We start from the raw sequence: 15,362 nt of genomic DNA on the forward strand, positions 1-15,362 counted from the left end.
CAAGGTCCACCATTTTTTTAAATGTCCCATTTTCTGTTTCTTCATATTGTCCCTTGGGTCAAGTGACTTAATCCTCTGTTGGATGAGCCACTTTCCAATAAATTACTTGGCTTTCCACGTGAGGCAGCAGGGCTTGTATGTAACTGACAAGAGTACCTGGCTTTGGTGGGATGTTTTGTCTTCCTGTATTTCTGCCTATCTTCTCCATTTTCCTCTTCCTTCCTCTTTCTTCTCCCACTCCTTCATTCTTTCAATCTTTTCCATTTTGCCTGATCCCTTAAGTACACTTCCCTTCCTCCGTCTGAAACCTTGGCCATAGTCCTCTAATACCTGCTTCCTTGGCCATTCACACTTCAAGCAAGTCAAGCATTTACACATTAACTATAGTTCACACGTAATGCTGCAAACCCTACTAACAACAGACGTTCATGTGAGAAGCACTACTAACAGCTCTCAATGGGACAGCGTGCAATGTTGTTCCAGGGGACAAGAATGTGCAGTGATGGACCATGTTTCCTGTAGCCTCAAATGAAACCTTTACATTTTTTTTAAACAGATTACTGCTTGGATTGAGATTTTATAAAGTTATGTGAAAACAACTATTTGACTACCAGTCAAAAGCAAACAAACCAGTGCATGTGCACTCACTGTGATGATAGTACTTAGATACTACAGTGATGGGTACCATTAAAAAAACCCTTAGAACCAATGAGTTTACAAGTATTCTTACTTTCATTTTATTTTTGAGGACATCCATCCAACTGACTGTGAACCTCAGAGTTTAAAAAATATTTTCACACACAAAATCCTCCACCCACATCACTCAAAAAACCTAGATATCAGGTTACTATCAAGGTGAATATATTTGCAGGCCTACCAACTGACAGAGTTTAAGGAATGGCGATAATTTTTTCTTTAAAAGAGGCCAGAAAAAATATAAAAGAACAGCTGAATAATTGCAGCAAAATATCTACATGTTGGGTTAAGTTTCTACCCCCTGCTCTCCCAAATTTTGATAAATTGATTGCTGCTGGAAGACATGAGACCAAAACTTCCTTCACAGAGAGGAGTGCACACTTTTCTTATGTCTCTTACTGTGCTGTTTGTACAGTGCATAGCCCTGCTGGGCCCTATTGGAAAAAGAACTATAATTTACCCAACCAATACATCTCTCTAGCCCTACAAATATTTATATCATGCCCACCATTCTTGTACCTGAGCACTGAAATCTTCAAATGGACAGACCAGCTTTAAGAGTGAGTGGTTAGTTCAGCTTCCATGTCCCAATGAATCTTTGGCATCTCTGCTTACGCAGCTAACAAGGCAATCAGATCCCTTGTATGGTTTAAATAGTGTAAATGCCCTAGAGACAGAGTTTTGCCAATTAGTGCCAGTTGTGGTGCTGGTGGTTTTTGTGATGTGGGCATATTTGGTTTCAGACCTAATATTTTCAGGTTGACCATCAAATGGTCATCAGATTGTAACTTCTGGTCACTTCCAACCTGGGCTGGAGTTGAACAAGCAACCCAGAGGAGAAAGGCTTTATATACTCTTTTATCCATGCCCTAAGCACCCAGTCTACTACAGAATATTTTCTGTCTCTATGTTACTAACTTTCATTTACTTGCAGCTCTTTTTTATTTTCTATTTCTTGCCACTTTTTCTAGAGAGAGGTCTCTCCATTGCACACAACTTCCAGCCAAATCACTGCCCATAATACAACTCGATAGTGAAGGAAACGCCAGAGAACTTGTTTTATTCTCCTTACACAACAGTATAACTTCTTTCCAATGCATACAGATATTGTTTAAAAATGCCAGTCATCCAACTAGAAGAGTTCAAAGGCCCTATTGGTTAGGGGCATTGGTTATGTCATAAAACAGGGATTAAAGGAAAGCTAAGAGTAATTAGAAATAAAAGGGCCAGGTCTTTTGTGCTATGAAATTTCACCAGTATCTCAGATAGAAAAGATAACAGAATATTTCAAATTTTAAAGAATTTATTTTAACAAAAGCTTGAAAAACCTAATATATATTCCTTTCAGTGTCTCTGTCACCTACTTCCCCTCCCCCCATCTTTGTATGTTTATAAAGAGAAATATTTAGACATCTGTAAAATAAGGAAACATACTTTGGGCTTTCTAAAGGTTATTTTCTTTGTTCCAAACTCTGCTTTATGACTGTTAACACTCCGTTTTACTAAACTGATGCAATATACAGATGCTACAAAAATAATCTCACTCTTTCCAGAAACGTTGGAAGAATTAGGAACTGCTCCTGTAAACACTTAGACTTATTTTGGAGAACTACTGAATACGGAATTTCTCACTCCCCATGGATCCTTGATAAAGCTCAACTCCACAAAGAATAATCAACCTTTTAGAAAATGTCCTGAGCAACCCATTCAGACAGAGGAATAGGTCACACCACAGACAATTAAAACATTCTCAACCAACAGCATATACTGTATTACTGGCTGTTGCATTCAGACTCTCCTACACTGATGCTTTCATCTATAGGTCTATTACTATAAATCCACTCTTGGATGGCAGCGGGGAAACTTTTCAAAGGCCAATCAACAAGTAAAAATGAGGAACAAGCTTGTTGGGGAATGTGAACATGAATACTTATATAGCATTTGTATCTAAGGAATTCAAAATTCTTTACTAACACAAATTAATCAAGTCAGAAGCTTATTAACATAGGTCAGCACCTTCATAGAATCATAGAATATTAGGGTTGGAAGAGACCTCAGGAGGTCATCAAGTCCAATGCCCTGCTCAAAGCAGGACCAACACCAACTAAATCATCCCAGCCAAGGCTTTGTCAAACTGGGCCTTAAAAACCTCTAAGGATGGAGATTCTACCACCTCCCTAGGTAATCCATTCCAGTGCTTCACCACCCTCCTAATGAAATAGTGATTCCGAATATCCAACCTAGACCTCTCGCACTGCAACTTGAGACCACTGCTTCTTGTTCTGTCATCTGCCATCGAGAACAGCCTAGCTCCATCCTCTTTGGAACCCCCCTTCACTTGCAAGCCAGCAGTAAATTGTGTTTACAAAGAGAAGGCCTATGAAGACTCTCTTCCCCCACAATGGTGGTATCTGCTATCAAGAGTTTAAAAAGAATCATCTTGGGTTTTTTAAACACTGGACTGCATCAGTGTTCTAAATCCATTTTTTTAAACCCAGGCAACTATAATATTGATGTGGAAAGCCGTGCACAAAAATGTACCTTTTAATGGGTTTTTTTGGGGGTCCAATATGAGAGCACTCTGTAGTTTCTAAAGCAATTATTCCACAATTCATTTAGCTAACTAATCACTTTCACCTTTAATTATGTTCACATGAATTGCTTCCCCAATATATTTCTTCTGAGTGTAAATAAAAATAAAAATCTTCTAAACCTTTTTTCTCCAGAATTATGACAATGAAATCTGAGGAACAATAACCACCACATTTCAACGGAAAATAACAAATACAAATTCAGTATTTAAGTCTCTTCAAATAATTGTAGAGTTGTTGCATCTTTATACTTCAATGTGTATTAATGTTATATATGTAGTCTGTGGAGAGAAATTTTTGAGATGCAAATCTAATTGCTATTGCTAATTGCTCTCGCCATTTCTTGAAGTTTATTTTCATGCTTCATATGTCCAAAGGATGCAGCTCTTTTGACCAGAAGATCATGAAACATTTCTACTACACAGAATATCCTTAAAGCAAATGTAGATGCTAAAATAACTCAATTTCTAGGTAACATAAGATATATCTAGTATATGAAACATAGATGATATGACACATTAGACTTTCATGAAATTCCTGGTGTTATACATCAAAAGCATTTTCTTGAACTTAAAATTGTCCAAAAATCCTTCAGCTACAAACTTGTTACTAAACAAAAAACAATGTGAAGAGCAATTGCAAAAAACAAACAAAAAATCCCCAAACAAAACATACTACAGTCTTCTGTACAAATAATCAGAAGTTTAAACAGTTTGAACCAAACCAGCATTTTGTCACATAATTTTAGGTTAATTTGTTCCTTTTGTTTAGGGGTAAATCATGCAGTCTTTACTTAGTAAAGACTCCAAATGGATTCAAGGGGAGGTGCTGAGTAAGAATTCAGAAGGAACTGCAGAATTTGGCACTTACTTAATAAAGGAGCTCATTCTGGCTCTTAAGTTAGACAGTTATTCAAGTCTGCCCAAAAATTGCTACCTTTTAATTATATAAAAATTGTGGGATTAGGTAGGAGTAATTTTCTCTCATGCTAAAACATAATTCATCTGGGGGAGAGGATGACTAATACTTAGAAAATATATTTATAGCCTGCAGCTCAGCACTCACAGTGGAAGGAAGAGCACCCTAAAAAGAATCTGATATTAAATGGCAATTCCATTTATAAGCCAACAGTGTAGGGTTGTCAAGAATCAGACAGCAACCAGAATAGTCAGAAGGGGATTAAACTTATAGCTAAAGAGAGGGTAAGAAGAGGGAAGATACAAGCACTCAGTACACAACCAAAATGCAGAGAACAACATTAATCAAGGAACCAAAGGACATGAAGAGAAGAAATACCTGAATTGCTTATACACCAAAATGAGAGGAGCCTGGGTAACAAACAAGAAGAATTGGAATTGCTCATTTATGAGCAGAAATTCTATCTAGTTGGTGTTATTGAAGCCTGCTAGTATAATTTGCATGATTGGAATGTTAAGATCAATGGTTATATGTTACCTACTTAGGAAGGATTGAGTGGGCAAAAGGGGAGGGGAAGTGGCACTCTATGTCAAAAATGAAATTACCTGTTTCAGAGTTACTGATAACTCACAAGAAAATGATCCTGAATGCTTCTGCATCAATGTCCTAACAGATAAAGCAGAAGTCGGGGTACTAGTTGGTGTCTGCTACAGATCACCAAATCACACGTGGAAACAGAATGAACAGCTCCTTATGCACCTATCTATACCTGCATGATAATGGACAACTTCAATTTGAGTGACATATGCTGGAGGTTTCATGCAGCCAGTACAATAACATCCTTCGAATTTCTAATTATAATAGATGACAATTTCCTAAGACAAGAAGTGTTGAAGGAGAATTCTATAATTAAACCTCGTCTTAACCGATAAAGAGGAACTTATAGACTTTAAGGCCAGAAGGGACAATCGCGATCCTCTAGTTTGACCTCCTGCACATCGCAGGTCACAGAACCTCACCCACCCACTCCTGTAATAGACTGGCTGAGTTACTGAAGTCCTCAAATCATGATTTAAAGACTTCAAGTTATAGAAAATCTACCATTTACTTCAAATCAGCAAATGACCTTTGTCCATGCTGCAGAGGAAGGCAAAACCCACCAGGGTCTCTACCAAATTGACCTGGGGAAAAATTATTTTCCTACCCCATAATACAACCATCAGTTAGACCCTGAGCATGTCAATGAGACCCACCAGCCAGACACCAGGGAAAGAATTCACAGTAGTACCTCAGAGTCCTCCCCATCTATTGTCCCATATCTGGCTGATGGAGATATTTGTTACTAGCAGTTGCAACAGGGCCACATGCCATTGTAGGCAATCTCATCATACCATCCCCTCCATAAATTTATCAAACTCAGTCCTGAAAACAGTTAGAATTTATGTCCCCTTGAAAAGCTGTTCCAGAATTTCACTCCTCTGATGGTTAGAAACCTTCATGTCATTTCAAGCCTTAACTTGTTGATGGCCAGTTTATATCCATTTGTTCTTGTGCCAACATTGGCCCTTAACTTAAATAACTCCTCTCCCTCCCTTGTGTTTATCTCGCTAATGTATTTATAGAGAGCAATCATATTCCCCCTCAGTCTTCATTTGGTTAGGCTAAACAAGCCAAGCTCCTTAAGTCTCCTCTTGTAAGGTAGGTTTTCCACTCTTCTGATCATCCTAGATGATCTGCTCTGCACCTGTTCCAGTTTGAATTCATCTTTCTAAAACATGGGAGACCAGAATTGCACAGTATTCCAGATGAGGTCTCACCAGTGCCTTGCATAATGGTACTAACACTTCCTTATCTCTAATGTAAATACCTTGCCTGATGCATCCTAGGACTGCATTACCCTTTTTTCATGGCCGCATCATATCAATGGCTCATAGTCATCCTGTGATCGCCCAATACACCCAAGTCTTTCCTCTCCTTTGTCACTTCCAATTTATATGTCCCCAGTTTACAGCAAAAATTCTTATGGTTAGTCTCTAAGTGTATAACCTTGCACTTTGCATTATTAAATTTCATCCCATTTCTATTATTCCAGTTTTAAAGGTCATCCAAATCTTGTATGATATTCTGATCCTCCTTGTTCGGATATAGATATTCAGGCCTGTCTGTAAAGGCCTATACTTTAAGAATTTAGGTGTATTCTTATCACTTGGCTAGTTATAGAGATATAAAAGAACCAAAATCACTGTCTGCTGGTGTAAGGGCCTTCTCTTACTGTGACAGTCTGAGGCCCTGTTTTTAGGCTAAGGCCTTTGGCTAAGCAACAGAGGCAGCCATAAGCTGGGAAGCGACCGGTCACATCCTCACATTCCAAACTAGTCACATTGAAAGAAGGTGCTATTGGGCTGTTAGGAATACAATCCTCTCCTGATAGTTAGTGCCTATTACCTCCAGAGAAAGGGAAGTGCCTAGAAGATGTAAAACAAAACTTAGTTTGATAGCATCCTGTCTGGCAAGAACTCACTTATCAATAGCTGGGATGTGAAATCCTCACTTCTGTATTGTTTTGTCATTATAGTTCCCACTTTGCTATTGTTTGTCTATATAATCTCTGGCTTCAGAGTAGCAGCTGTGTTAGTCTGTATTCGCAAAAAGAAAAGGAGGACTTGTAGCACCTTAGAGACTAACCAATTTATCTGAGCATAAGCTTTCGTGAGCTACAGCTCACTTCATCGGATGCATAAAGTGGAAAACACAGTGAGGAGATTTATATACACACAGATCATGCAAAAATGGATGTTAACCATACACATTGTAAGGAGAGTGATCACTTAAGATGAGCTATTACCAGCAGGAGAGTGGGATGGGGGGAGAGAAAACCTTTTGAAGTGATAATCAAGATGGGCCATTTCCAGCACATTTCCAGGAGTTAACAAGAACGTCTGAGGAACGGGGGTGGGGGTGGGGGCTGGGGAAGAGAATAAACAAGGGGAAATAGTTTTACTTTGTATAATGACTCAACCACTCCCAGTCTCTATTCAAGCCTAGGTTAATTGCATCCAATTTGCAAATTAATTCCAATTCATCAATCTCTCGTTGGAGTCTGTTTTTGAAGTTTTTTTGTTGAAGAATAGTCACTTTTAGATCAGAAATCGAGTGACCAGAGAGATTGAAGTGTTCTCCGACTGGTTTATGAATGTTATAATTCTTGACATCTGATTTGTGTCATAGAATCATAGAATCATAGAATATCAGGGTTGGAAGGGACCCCAGAAGGTCATCTAGTCCAACCCCCTGCTCAAAGCAGGACCAATTCCCAGTTAAATCATCCCAGCCAGGGCTTTGTCAAGCCTGACCTTAAAAACCTCTAAGGAAGGAGATTCTACCACCTCCCTAGGTAACGCATTCCAGTGTTTCACCACCCTCTTAGTGAAAAAGTATTTCCTAATATCCAATCTAAACCTCCCCCACTGCAACGTGTCCATTTATTCTTTTACGTAGAGACTATCCAGTTTGCCCAATGTATATGGCAGAGGGGCATTGCTGGCACATGATGGCATATATCACATTGGTAGATGTGCAGGTGAATTCTTAGCCCAGCAGAAGAATCTGTCCCATCTCGGGGCCTCTCCTTCTGCCCCTCCACCCCCACGAACATGATACAGTTCTGTAGTGACCTAGAATCCTATTTTCGACATCTCTGACTCAAGAAATATTTCCAAAACACCTCTGAACAACATACTAATCCACAGAGACCTCCCTACCAACACTACAAAAAGAAGGATTCTAGGTGGGCTCCTCCTGAAGGTCGAAACAGCAGACTGGACTTCTACATAGAGTGCTTCCGCCGACGTGTATGAGCTGAAATTGTGGAAAAGCAGCATCACTTACCCCATAACCTCAGCCGTGCAGATTACAATGCCATCCACAGCCTCAGAAACAACTCTGACATCATAATCAAAAAGGCTGACAAAGGAGGTGCTGTTGTCATCATGAATAGGTTGGAATATGAACAAGAGGCTGCTTGGCAGCTCTCCAACACCACTTTCTACAAGCCATTACCCTCTGATCCCACTGAGGGTTACCAAAAGAAACTACAGCATTTGCTCAAGAAAATCCCTGAAAAAGCACAAGAACAAATCTGCACAGACACACCCCTGGAACCCCGACCTGGAGTATTCTATCTGCTACCCAAGATCCATAAACCTGGAAATCCTGGGCGCCCCATCATCTCAGGCATTGGCACCCTGACAGCAGGATTGTCTGGCCACGCAGACTCCCTCCTCAGGCCCTACGCTACCAGCACTCCTAGCTATCTTCGAGACACCACCGACTTCCTGAGGAAACTACAATCCATCGGTGATCTTCCTGAAAACACCATCCTGGCCACTATGGATGTAGAAGCCCTCTACACCAACATTCCACACAAAGATGGACTACAAGCTGTCAGGAACACTATCCCTGATAATGTCACGGCAAACCTGGTGGCTGAACTTTGTGACTTTGTCCTCACCCATAACTATTTCACATTTGGGGACAATATATACCTTCAAATCAGCGGCACTGCTATGAGTACCTGCATGGCATAATCATTTTATTTCATAATTACACTAGAAAACCATATTAAGTGCAGCCATAAAAAGGTCTAAAATTCAAAGACAAACATTTAGGAGTAAGTGAATACTCACATTTGGGGACAATATATACCTTCAAATCAGCGGCACTGCTATGAGTACCCGCATGGCATAATCATTTTATTTCATAATTACACTAGAAAACCATATTAAGTGCAGCCATAAAAAGGTCTAAAATTCAAAGACAAACATTTAGGAGTAAGTGAATACTAACAATGCCATTCATTCATTAATATGATGGAACTAAATACTATCATTTTGATTTTGGTAAATCAAACCCTGAAAAGCTTAAATTATGTCGGGACCTTGACAAGTAAAAATGGAAGAAGTTACATAGGAAAATAATTCTGGAAAGACGCCGACAGAGCTTCAATGGGAAGAACAGGGCTAAACAATAGATTTTAAATATGACTCGAGTAAACACTATGCCAGAAAGATTACTTTCTTTTTTATATTTGATGATGAGAAGCCTTTTCTCGTTCAGCAAAAAATGACTCAACTTCTACTGCTAGCATAACAAAGGATACAATTAAGGAACTCTAATGCAATACACAGTCACTATGTGTAATTACTGCTAGACAGTATGTCGACAGTCTATTGTCTAGACCAGTGGTGGGCAACCTGTGGCCTGTCAGAGTAATCCTCTAGCGGGCCATGAGGCAGTTTGTTTACATTGACCGTCCGCAGCTCCCAGTGGCTGCAGTTCGCCGTTCCCGGACAATGGGAGCTGCAGGAAGCAGCATGGGCTGCAGGGATGTACTGGCCACCGCGTCCTGCAGCTCCCATTGGCCGGGAACGGCGAACCTCAGCCACTGGGAGCTGCGGATGGTCAATGTAAACAAACTGTCTCATGGCCACCAGCGGATTATCCTGGCGGGCCGCAGGTTGCCCACCACTGGTCTAGACATTATTAATTGTATCATAGTAGCTGGATGGCTAACTGGTTTAGTTTCACCTCTAAAACACTACTAAAGTTACCAGACTGTAGCGCAGAAGACTGTCTTCTTAGTTCTATTTCTCATTAATCAATCTATTCATTTAATGATAGGCAGCTCACCTTCGTAAGAAATGCTTATTGCCCACTGTGATGCAGTTCTTCTTTAGATGCTGAGAATATCACAAGTAAAGTCTGTTTACCTTAATATAGCTCTAAAACCAAACTTTTGTTAGGTGCAGCTGTGCCTATGGGTTGTACCTATGTAAGCATACAAGACTTTACATGGTGCCAAAACGTTATGATCTCTTAGTTACAGTTTTTACATTGTCCAGATTGAGTGACTGAAATTCTTATATATTGGCAGTTTGGTAGACAGATTAACAACTCATTTGTCCAGGTCACAAAAACCACCACCTCAGCTGGTACTACTGTTGGCAATCTCAGCTAACAGATCAAGTGATTGTCTAAAGAGATCACAGCTGAGAGAACGTCACAGAAATTTATTCCTAAAGGACAAGGACAGGACAGGAGATATGGTGGCATGGTAGGGTGAAATAATTTATGTTACAGAGCATTAACTTTGCTTCAGCAGTTTAACAAAACTGAGATTAAATCACACATACTGAAGATAAAGCTTGTCTAGTTCTTATATGCAGTCATTTTTTATCAACAGCAACGTCATTAAATCCTGAATAAAACATGTAGCTTTCTATGTTGTTTCACCTTGTTTAAAAGATAGCTAATAATATTTCTGTTCAGAGACCTTCCTTCAGCTAGACTTTACAGATCCCAAGACATACAAGACAAATATGTAGATTTGACTTCTAACACACTGATTGTTTTAAGGAATTAAATGAAATAAGGGAACCATTTAACATCCACCCATATATGAGAGAGCAAGATTACAGATCCTTTGGTTCTCAGTTGGGGGAACTGAAATGAAGGTCTATTAATAAGTACTTTCAGCTTTGACTAATAATAATAACAAGATAGAATTTACAAAAAATTCTTTTTGTTGAAACCACTTTTGTAATACTGCTTTTTAATAACCCTCATAATGGCCGAATTAGAAGGACCCCAACTGAAGTCATTCATCCCACATAAAACAAACATTGCTTTTTCTTCTTAGCTTTGTTTTACAAGCTACATTATTTCCAGATGATGCTTGAGGGGCCTAAGGGTTTCAAGAATTAGATGCTTAAATAGACAGCTGCTTTCTATTTACCATATAAATCAAGGATAAATCAAAGAAGAATCTAAATAGTGGACTTCATTTACCGCCATTATAGAGCACAAGCTGAGAAAGAAAAAGAATAGAAAGAGAGAAACATCTCATCAAGCAATTACGAAGTTTTATTTAGATTATTAACAAAGGAGGAGGAAATGCAGCAACATTTGTAGAATCCTGGGCTTCCAAACAACATTAGCTTTGCACAGCAGGTAAGAAATAATTCACTAGACTGGGAATTGGCCAGGAAAAATTCAGCTCTGATCAGCAGTTCTTACAAATCCATCAGGCTTTGCTACTGGACTCAAATTGCATGGCTTACTTTGCTCATATTATTTAAACTTTCCTTATTGACTATAAAAGTAGATCAATTTCTAGGCCTTAACTAATGCAGAAAAGTAACATTCTGGACTGTGCTTTGGAGGATGGATTATGAGAGCATTTTTTGTATTTAAAAAGATGGGGTCATATGCCCCACATATGAAAAATGCGTTGCAAAGGAACTTTCTTGCACATTTCATATGATTTGGTCACATGACCTTCAACATATGGCACCAGAGTGCTCTAAAACACTAGGAATTTCTTGAGACCAACTTTAAAATGTGTCCAAGAAATAAATGTTTAGTAAAAGTATGTATTGACAACTGTGTAGTTACTCTATAGATCTTGTGGGATGAAAAAATAATATTTTGTACTTGTACAGCACCTTTCATCAGAGGGATTTCCAAATGCTATATGAATAAGCCAGAGGTTTAATTGCTAGAGGGTACTTCCGGCCACTGACAAGCTTTTAATTGCCTTTGAAATGACATTCAAGTGACATCCCCAAAGATGGGATCATTTAGAACTCCAGCACCTAACTGACAGGTTTCAGAGTAGCAGCTGTATTAGTCTGTATCTGCAAAAAGAAAAGGAGTACTTGTGGCACCTTAGAGACTAACAAATTTATTTGAGCATAAGCTTTCGTGAGCTACAGCTCACTTCATCGGAAGTGAGCTGTAGCTCACGAAAGCTTATGCTCAAATAAATTTGTTAGTCTCTAAGGTGCCACAAGCACTCCTTTTCTTTTTACTTATAAAGTTAGAGCACCAACCCATTCAGACTCTTGCAAAGTCTAAAGGACATCTGGTTGTTCATGCTTACCCAACTGAAAGAGCTTTTAGACTTATGTTATATTCTCTTTTAATAAAACACATGATATGGTTCTTTCCTTATGCTAATAAGTGACTTTTTGTTTTGTTTGTTTAACACCAAGTTTTGAGTTACAAATTAGTTGATATGTTAAAGGTTAGAGTGTTACTTCTCAAAAGCACAACAGACAAATCAGAGAGCATAAACTCACTGTTGTCGTAAGAAGTTACTCTGAAATATGGCATCACAGGTGGCAAGGATTGTTTACTCAATAACTTAGCCAGCCCTCTGCTTTTGAATAGCAAAATGGCATTGTTTGTGTATTGCATATAAACAACTCTGGCCAGGACATGCGAGCCAAGAGATGTTGCTAGTTAAATTAATCATTTTGAGCCCCCAAAATATAACCTGTTAGATAAAAAGTAATAGTTTCAATAGCTATTAGCTAGTGTGTTGAGACCACAGCCTATCGTGCTGACCAATATTGTTTTCTTGTACTCCCCTATTAGTCTGTCTGTATTCATCAGTTGTCTCTTGTCTTATACTTAGGGTCTGTAGGCAGGGACTATCTTTTTTTCTATTTGTACAGTGCCTACCCTTGGGTTCTGTTCCATGACTGGAGCTCCTAGGTTATATGATAATGCAAATAATAAATAATAATAATAAAAGATGTTCTAGAAGGTACATAGGCTTTTAAAAGCTTGAAATATGTGAAGATGGAGTTGTACAGTTTGTAATCCCTCAGAGTTTGGTTTCCTGAAACACTTACTAAAACTCAAGGTAAAATATGGTTATATTTCCATGGTCAAACTCATAGCAATTTATAAAAGAGGAAAAACATTTTTGCACAAGTTTTATAAAATAAAATGTAACAATGTAAATCAATATAAACCAGAGACATTTGAAAAGAATATATAAATAATACCATTGAAGACCTGGGAGGAACTTTCTTTGTTGTATAAATTAACAGTATAGTAAACAAGGAGTTTTCTGACAGTCATGCTATCAATTTACAAATTATTGTCCCATCTGAAGATATTGGCTTAGAACAGATGAGAAGCCATCCTTAGAAGTGCATGTGTGCATGCATGTTCAGAAAACACCAGTTTGGTCTACAACTTCATTCATATATTGGGCACTGCTGTTTCACAGACGAATTAGGGTTTGTTTCAATAGCAGATATGCATAATATTTTAGGCCTTTTAAAATATTGGTAGATGCCGAAGAGGTTTGTTTTTTTAAAGTATGCTTTTAACTATCTCTCTCAAATACATCTGATTGCAACTCTCTTGAAAACTGCAAGCTGACAGGCTATGGAAGGTTTCTCAGCTTTGAATAGCTGTGGTTTTGTTTTGCCATTTTTAAGTATATTTTTCATTTTCTTACTCAGTTTCAGACATGATGTCATTTTGAGAGGTTCCTATATTTTGGTGTTGGTGGTTGCCTCATTGTCACACACTTTGATAAACTTTTGCAGATTTAGGGATGTTGCTGTTTCTATTTTGAGAAGTTCACTAAAACATTAAGCTCAATACTCACGTAATCAGGAAGTGGAGAGTCATCTGAACTGAGGGAACCTCGCAAGGTTTGTGTGGCTTGCTCCAAAACTTTGTTGTGTTTTTTAGACAACAAAGAAAACAAACTGAAAAAGAACACAAAAATCGGAAAATGTTTACTATAATAAGAATCCACAAGCGACCCTCTACTTCCAGTAAGCTAGACTATTCAATTAGAAGAAACTCTCCATAATATTTCCTTGAATTGGGAGATTTAAAGAAAAATACAATGCACATCAATTGTATGGGTAATATATGCTTTACATCTTAGGTAAGCGAAAAAGAACTTTGAATTCCATACTATAAAATATGGAGAAAGAATGTTAAGTTTTCATGCTTAAATATTCAAAAGTTTGGGAATAACAAAGTTAAGATTGTATGTGCAACTTAAATTCTGCTCCTGTGTATTCATAACAATTAAGTCTTCAAGCTCACTATCTCAATGCAATATACTTATTTTCCACAACCTTGGATACATTGTACATTTCCCCCCACTTTTTATGTTTCAGTTTGTTAATGTTCTAGTACATTAAAAAAAACCAAGTTAATAAAGATATGTATTTTACAAATTTAGTCAGCAATCCCATACTATACGTTTTCTTTTCAAGGAGCAGCAGAGACTTCAGGTGCAATTCAGAGGATGAGGAACTGAATTACAAAGGTAATTCCTCTGTGAATTTAGAGGGGCTTTGTATGTCTGCATTGTTTTTTATTATTTTTAACTTCTTATACTTTGGGTGGAAATTTCAAAATCATCTAAGTGACTTACATCCTTATAAAAAGTCTCACTAAAGACATTCCCTTATGCTCAGAAATCACTTTGGATCGTTTAAAAGTCCTGTGCTTAATCTTTACTAATTGGGGTAAGCACTGTGTATTCCCCAAATAAATTATTTTACATGCACCACCTGGCATACATAGTACTATGAGATGCTAAACAGATGTACTAAGTCTGAAGAAAAATGTAAATTATGCAGTCCGTAACTGTACAGATTCATAGACAAGCCCAGAAAGGAACACTGTGATCATCTAATCTGACTTGCATAACAAAGGCCATAAAATTTCCCTGAATTAATTCCTATTTGCATTTGAGCCTAACTTTTAGAAAAACATCCAATCCTGATTTAAAAAGTGCTAGTGATGGAGAATCCACTATAATCCATTCCAAATTACCAATGGTTAGTTACAGTTAAAAAAGGGGCACCTTATTTCCAGTCTGAATTTGTATGAGCTCCTCGGCAGTGAATTTACTGGTTCAGGTTAACTACACAGATGAAAGTACTATTTTAGAAGTTTTGTATTTTAAAGGGACTGCTCTTTAGTGCCACTGGTGTTCCTTTGTTGAGTGTCTTCACTGTACCCTTCACTATTTTGTACATCACCTAATCTTTCTCTTCAGGCTAAAGAACTTCAAGAATCTGGCTTCATATGTAAATCATGCATAAACTGTTTTGTTGCCCTTCAAGACTTTGTTGGTCTCTGCTACTGTAAATCATTCTCTAGGTGAGGTGATCAAAGCTGAACACTGTACATAATAGAACATCAAAGTGACACAATGGCCAAGAATTATGGGGTTTTGTGCGTTTAGCCTGATCTATTACATTATCATAAAAATAATTCACAGGCAGTTGACTGCTTCTTACTTTCACTTCATGCATGTAGGTCCCTTCACCA

The 15,362-nt window shown here is 38.1% G+C and overlaps 1 protein-coding gene across 5 annotated transcripts in view; it reads right to left on the reverse strand.

Annotated features, from left to right (window-relative positions):
* Positions 1-15,362, reverse strand: part of DYM (dymeclin) — a 389,955-nt gene that overhangs the window by 78,317 nt on the left and 296,276 nt on the right. For all 5 annotated transcript variants that reach the window (XM_073343511.1, XM_073343514.1, XM_073343512.1 and 2 more), the window contains one exon: positions 13,672-13,774. In XM_073343511.1, coding sequence (XP_073199612.1) covers positions 13,672-13,774 — 103 coding nt within the window. The remainder of the gene's footprint in view (positions 1-13,671; positions 13,775-15,362) is intronic.

This window comes from Lepidochelys kempii, chromosome 5 (assembly GCF_965140265.1).
Source record: "Lepidochelys kempii isolate rLepKem1 chromosome 5, rLepKem1.hap2, whole genome shotgun sequence".
Lineage (NCBI taxonomy): Eukaryota > Metazoa > Chordata > Testudines > Cheloniidae > Lepidochelys > Lepidochelys kempii.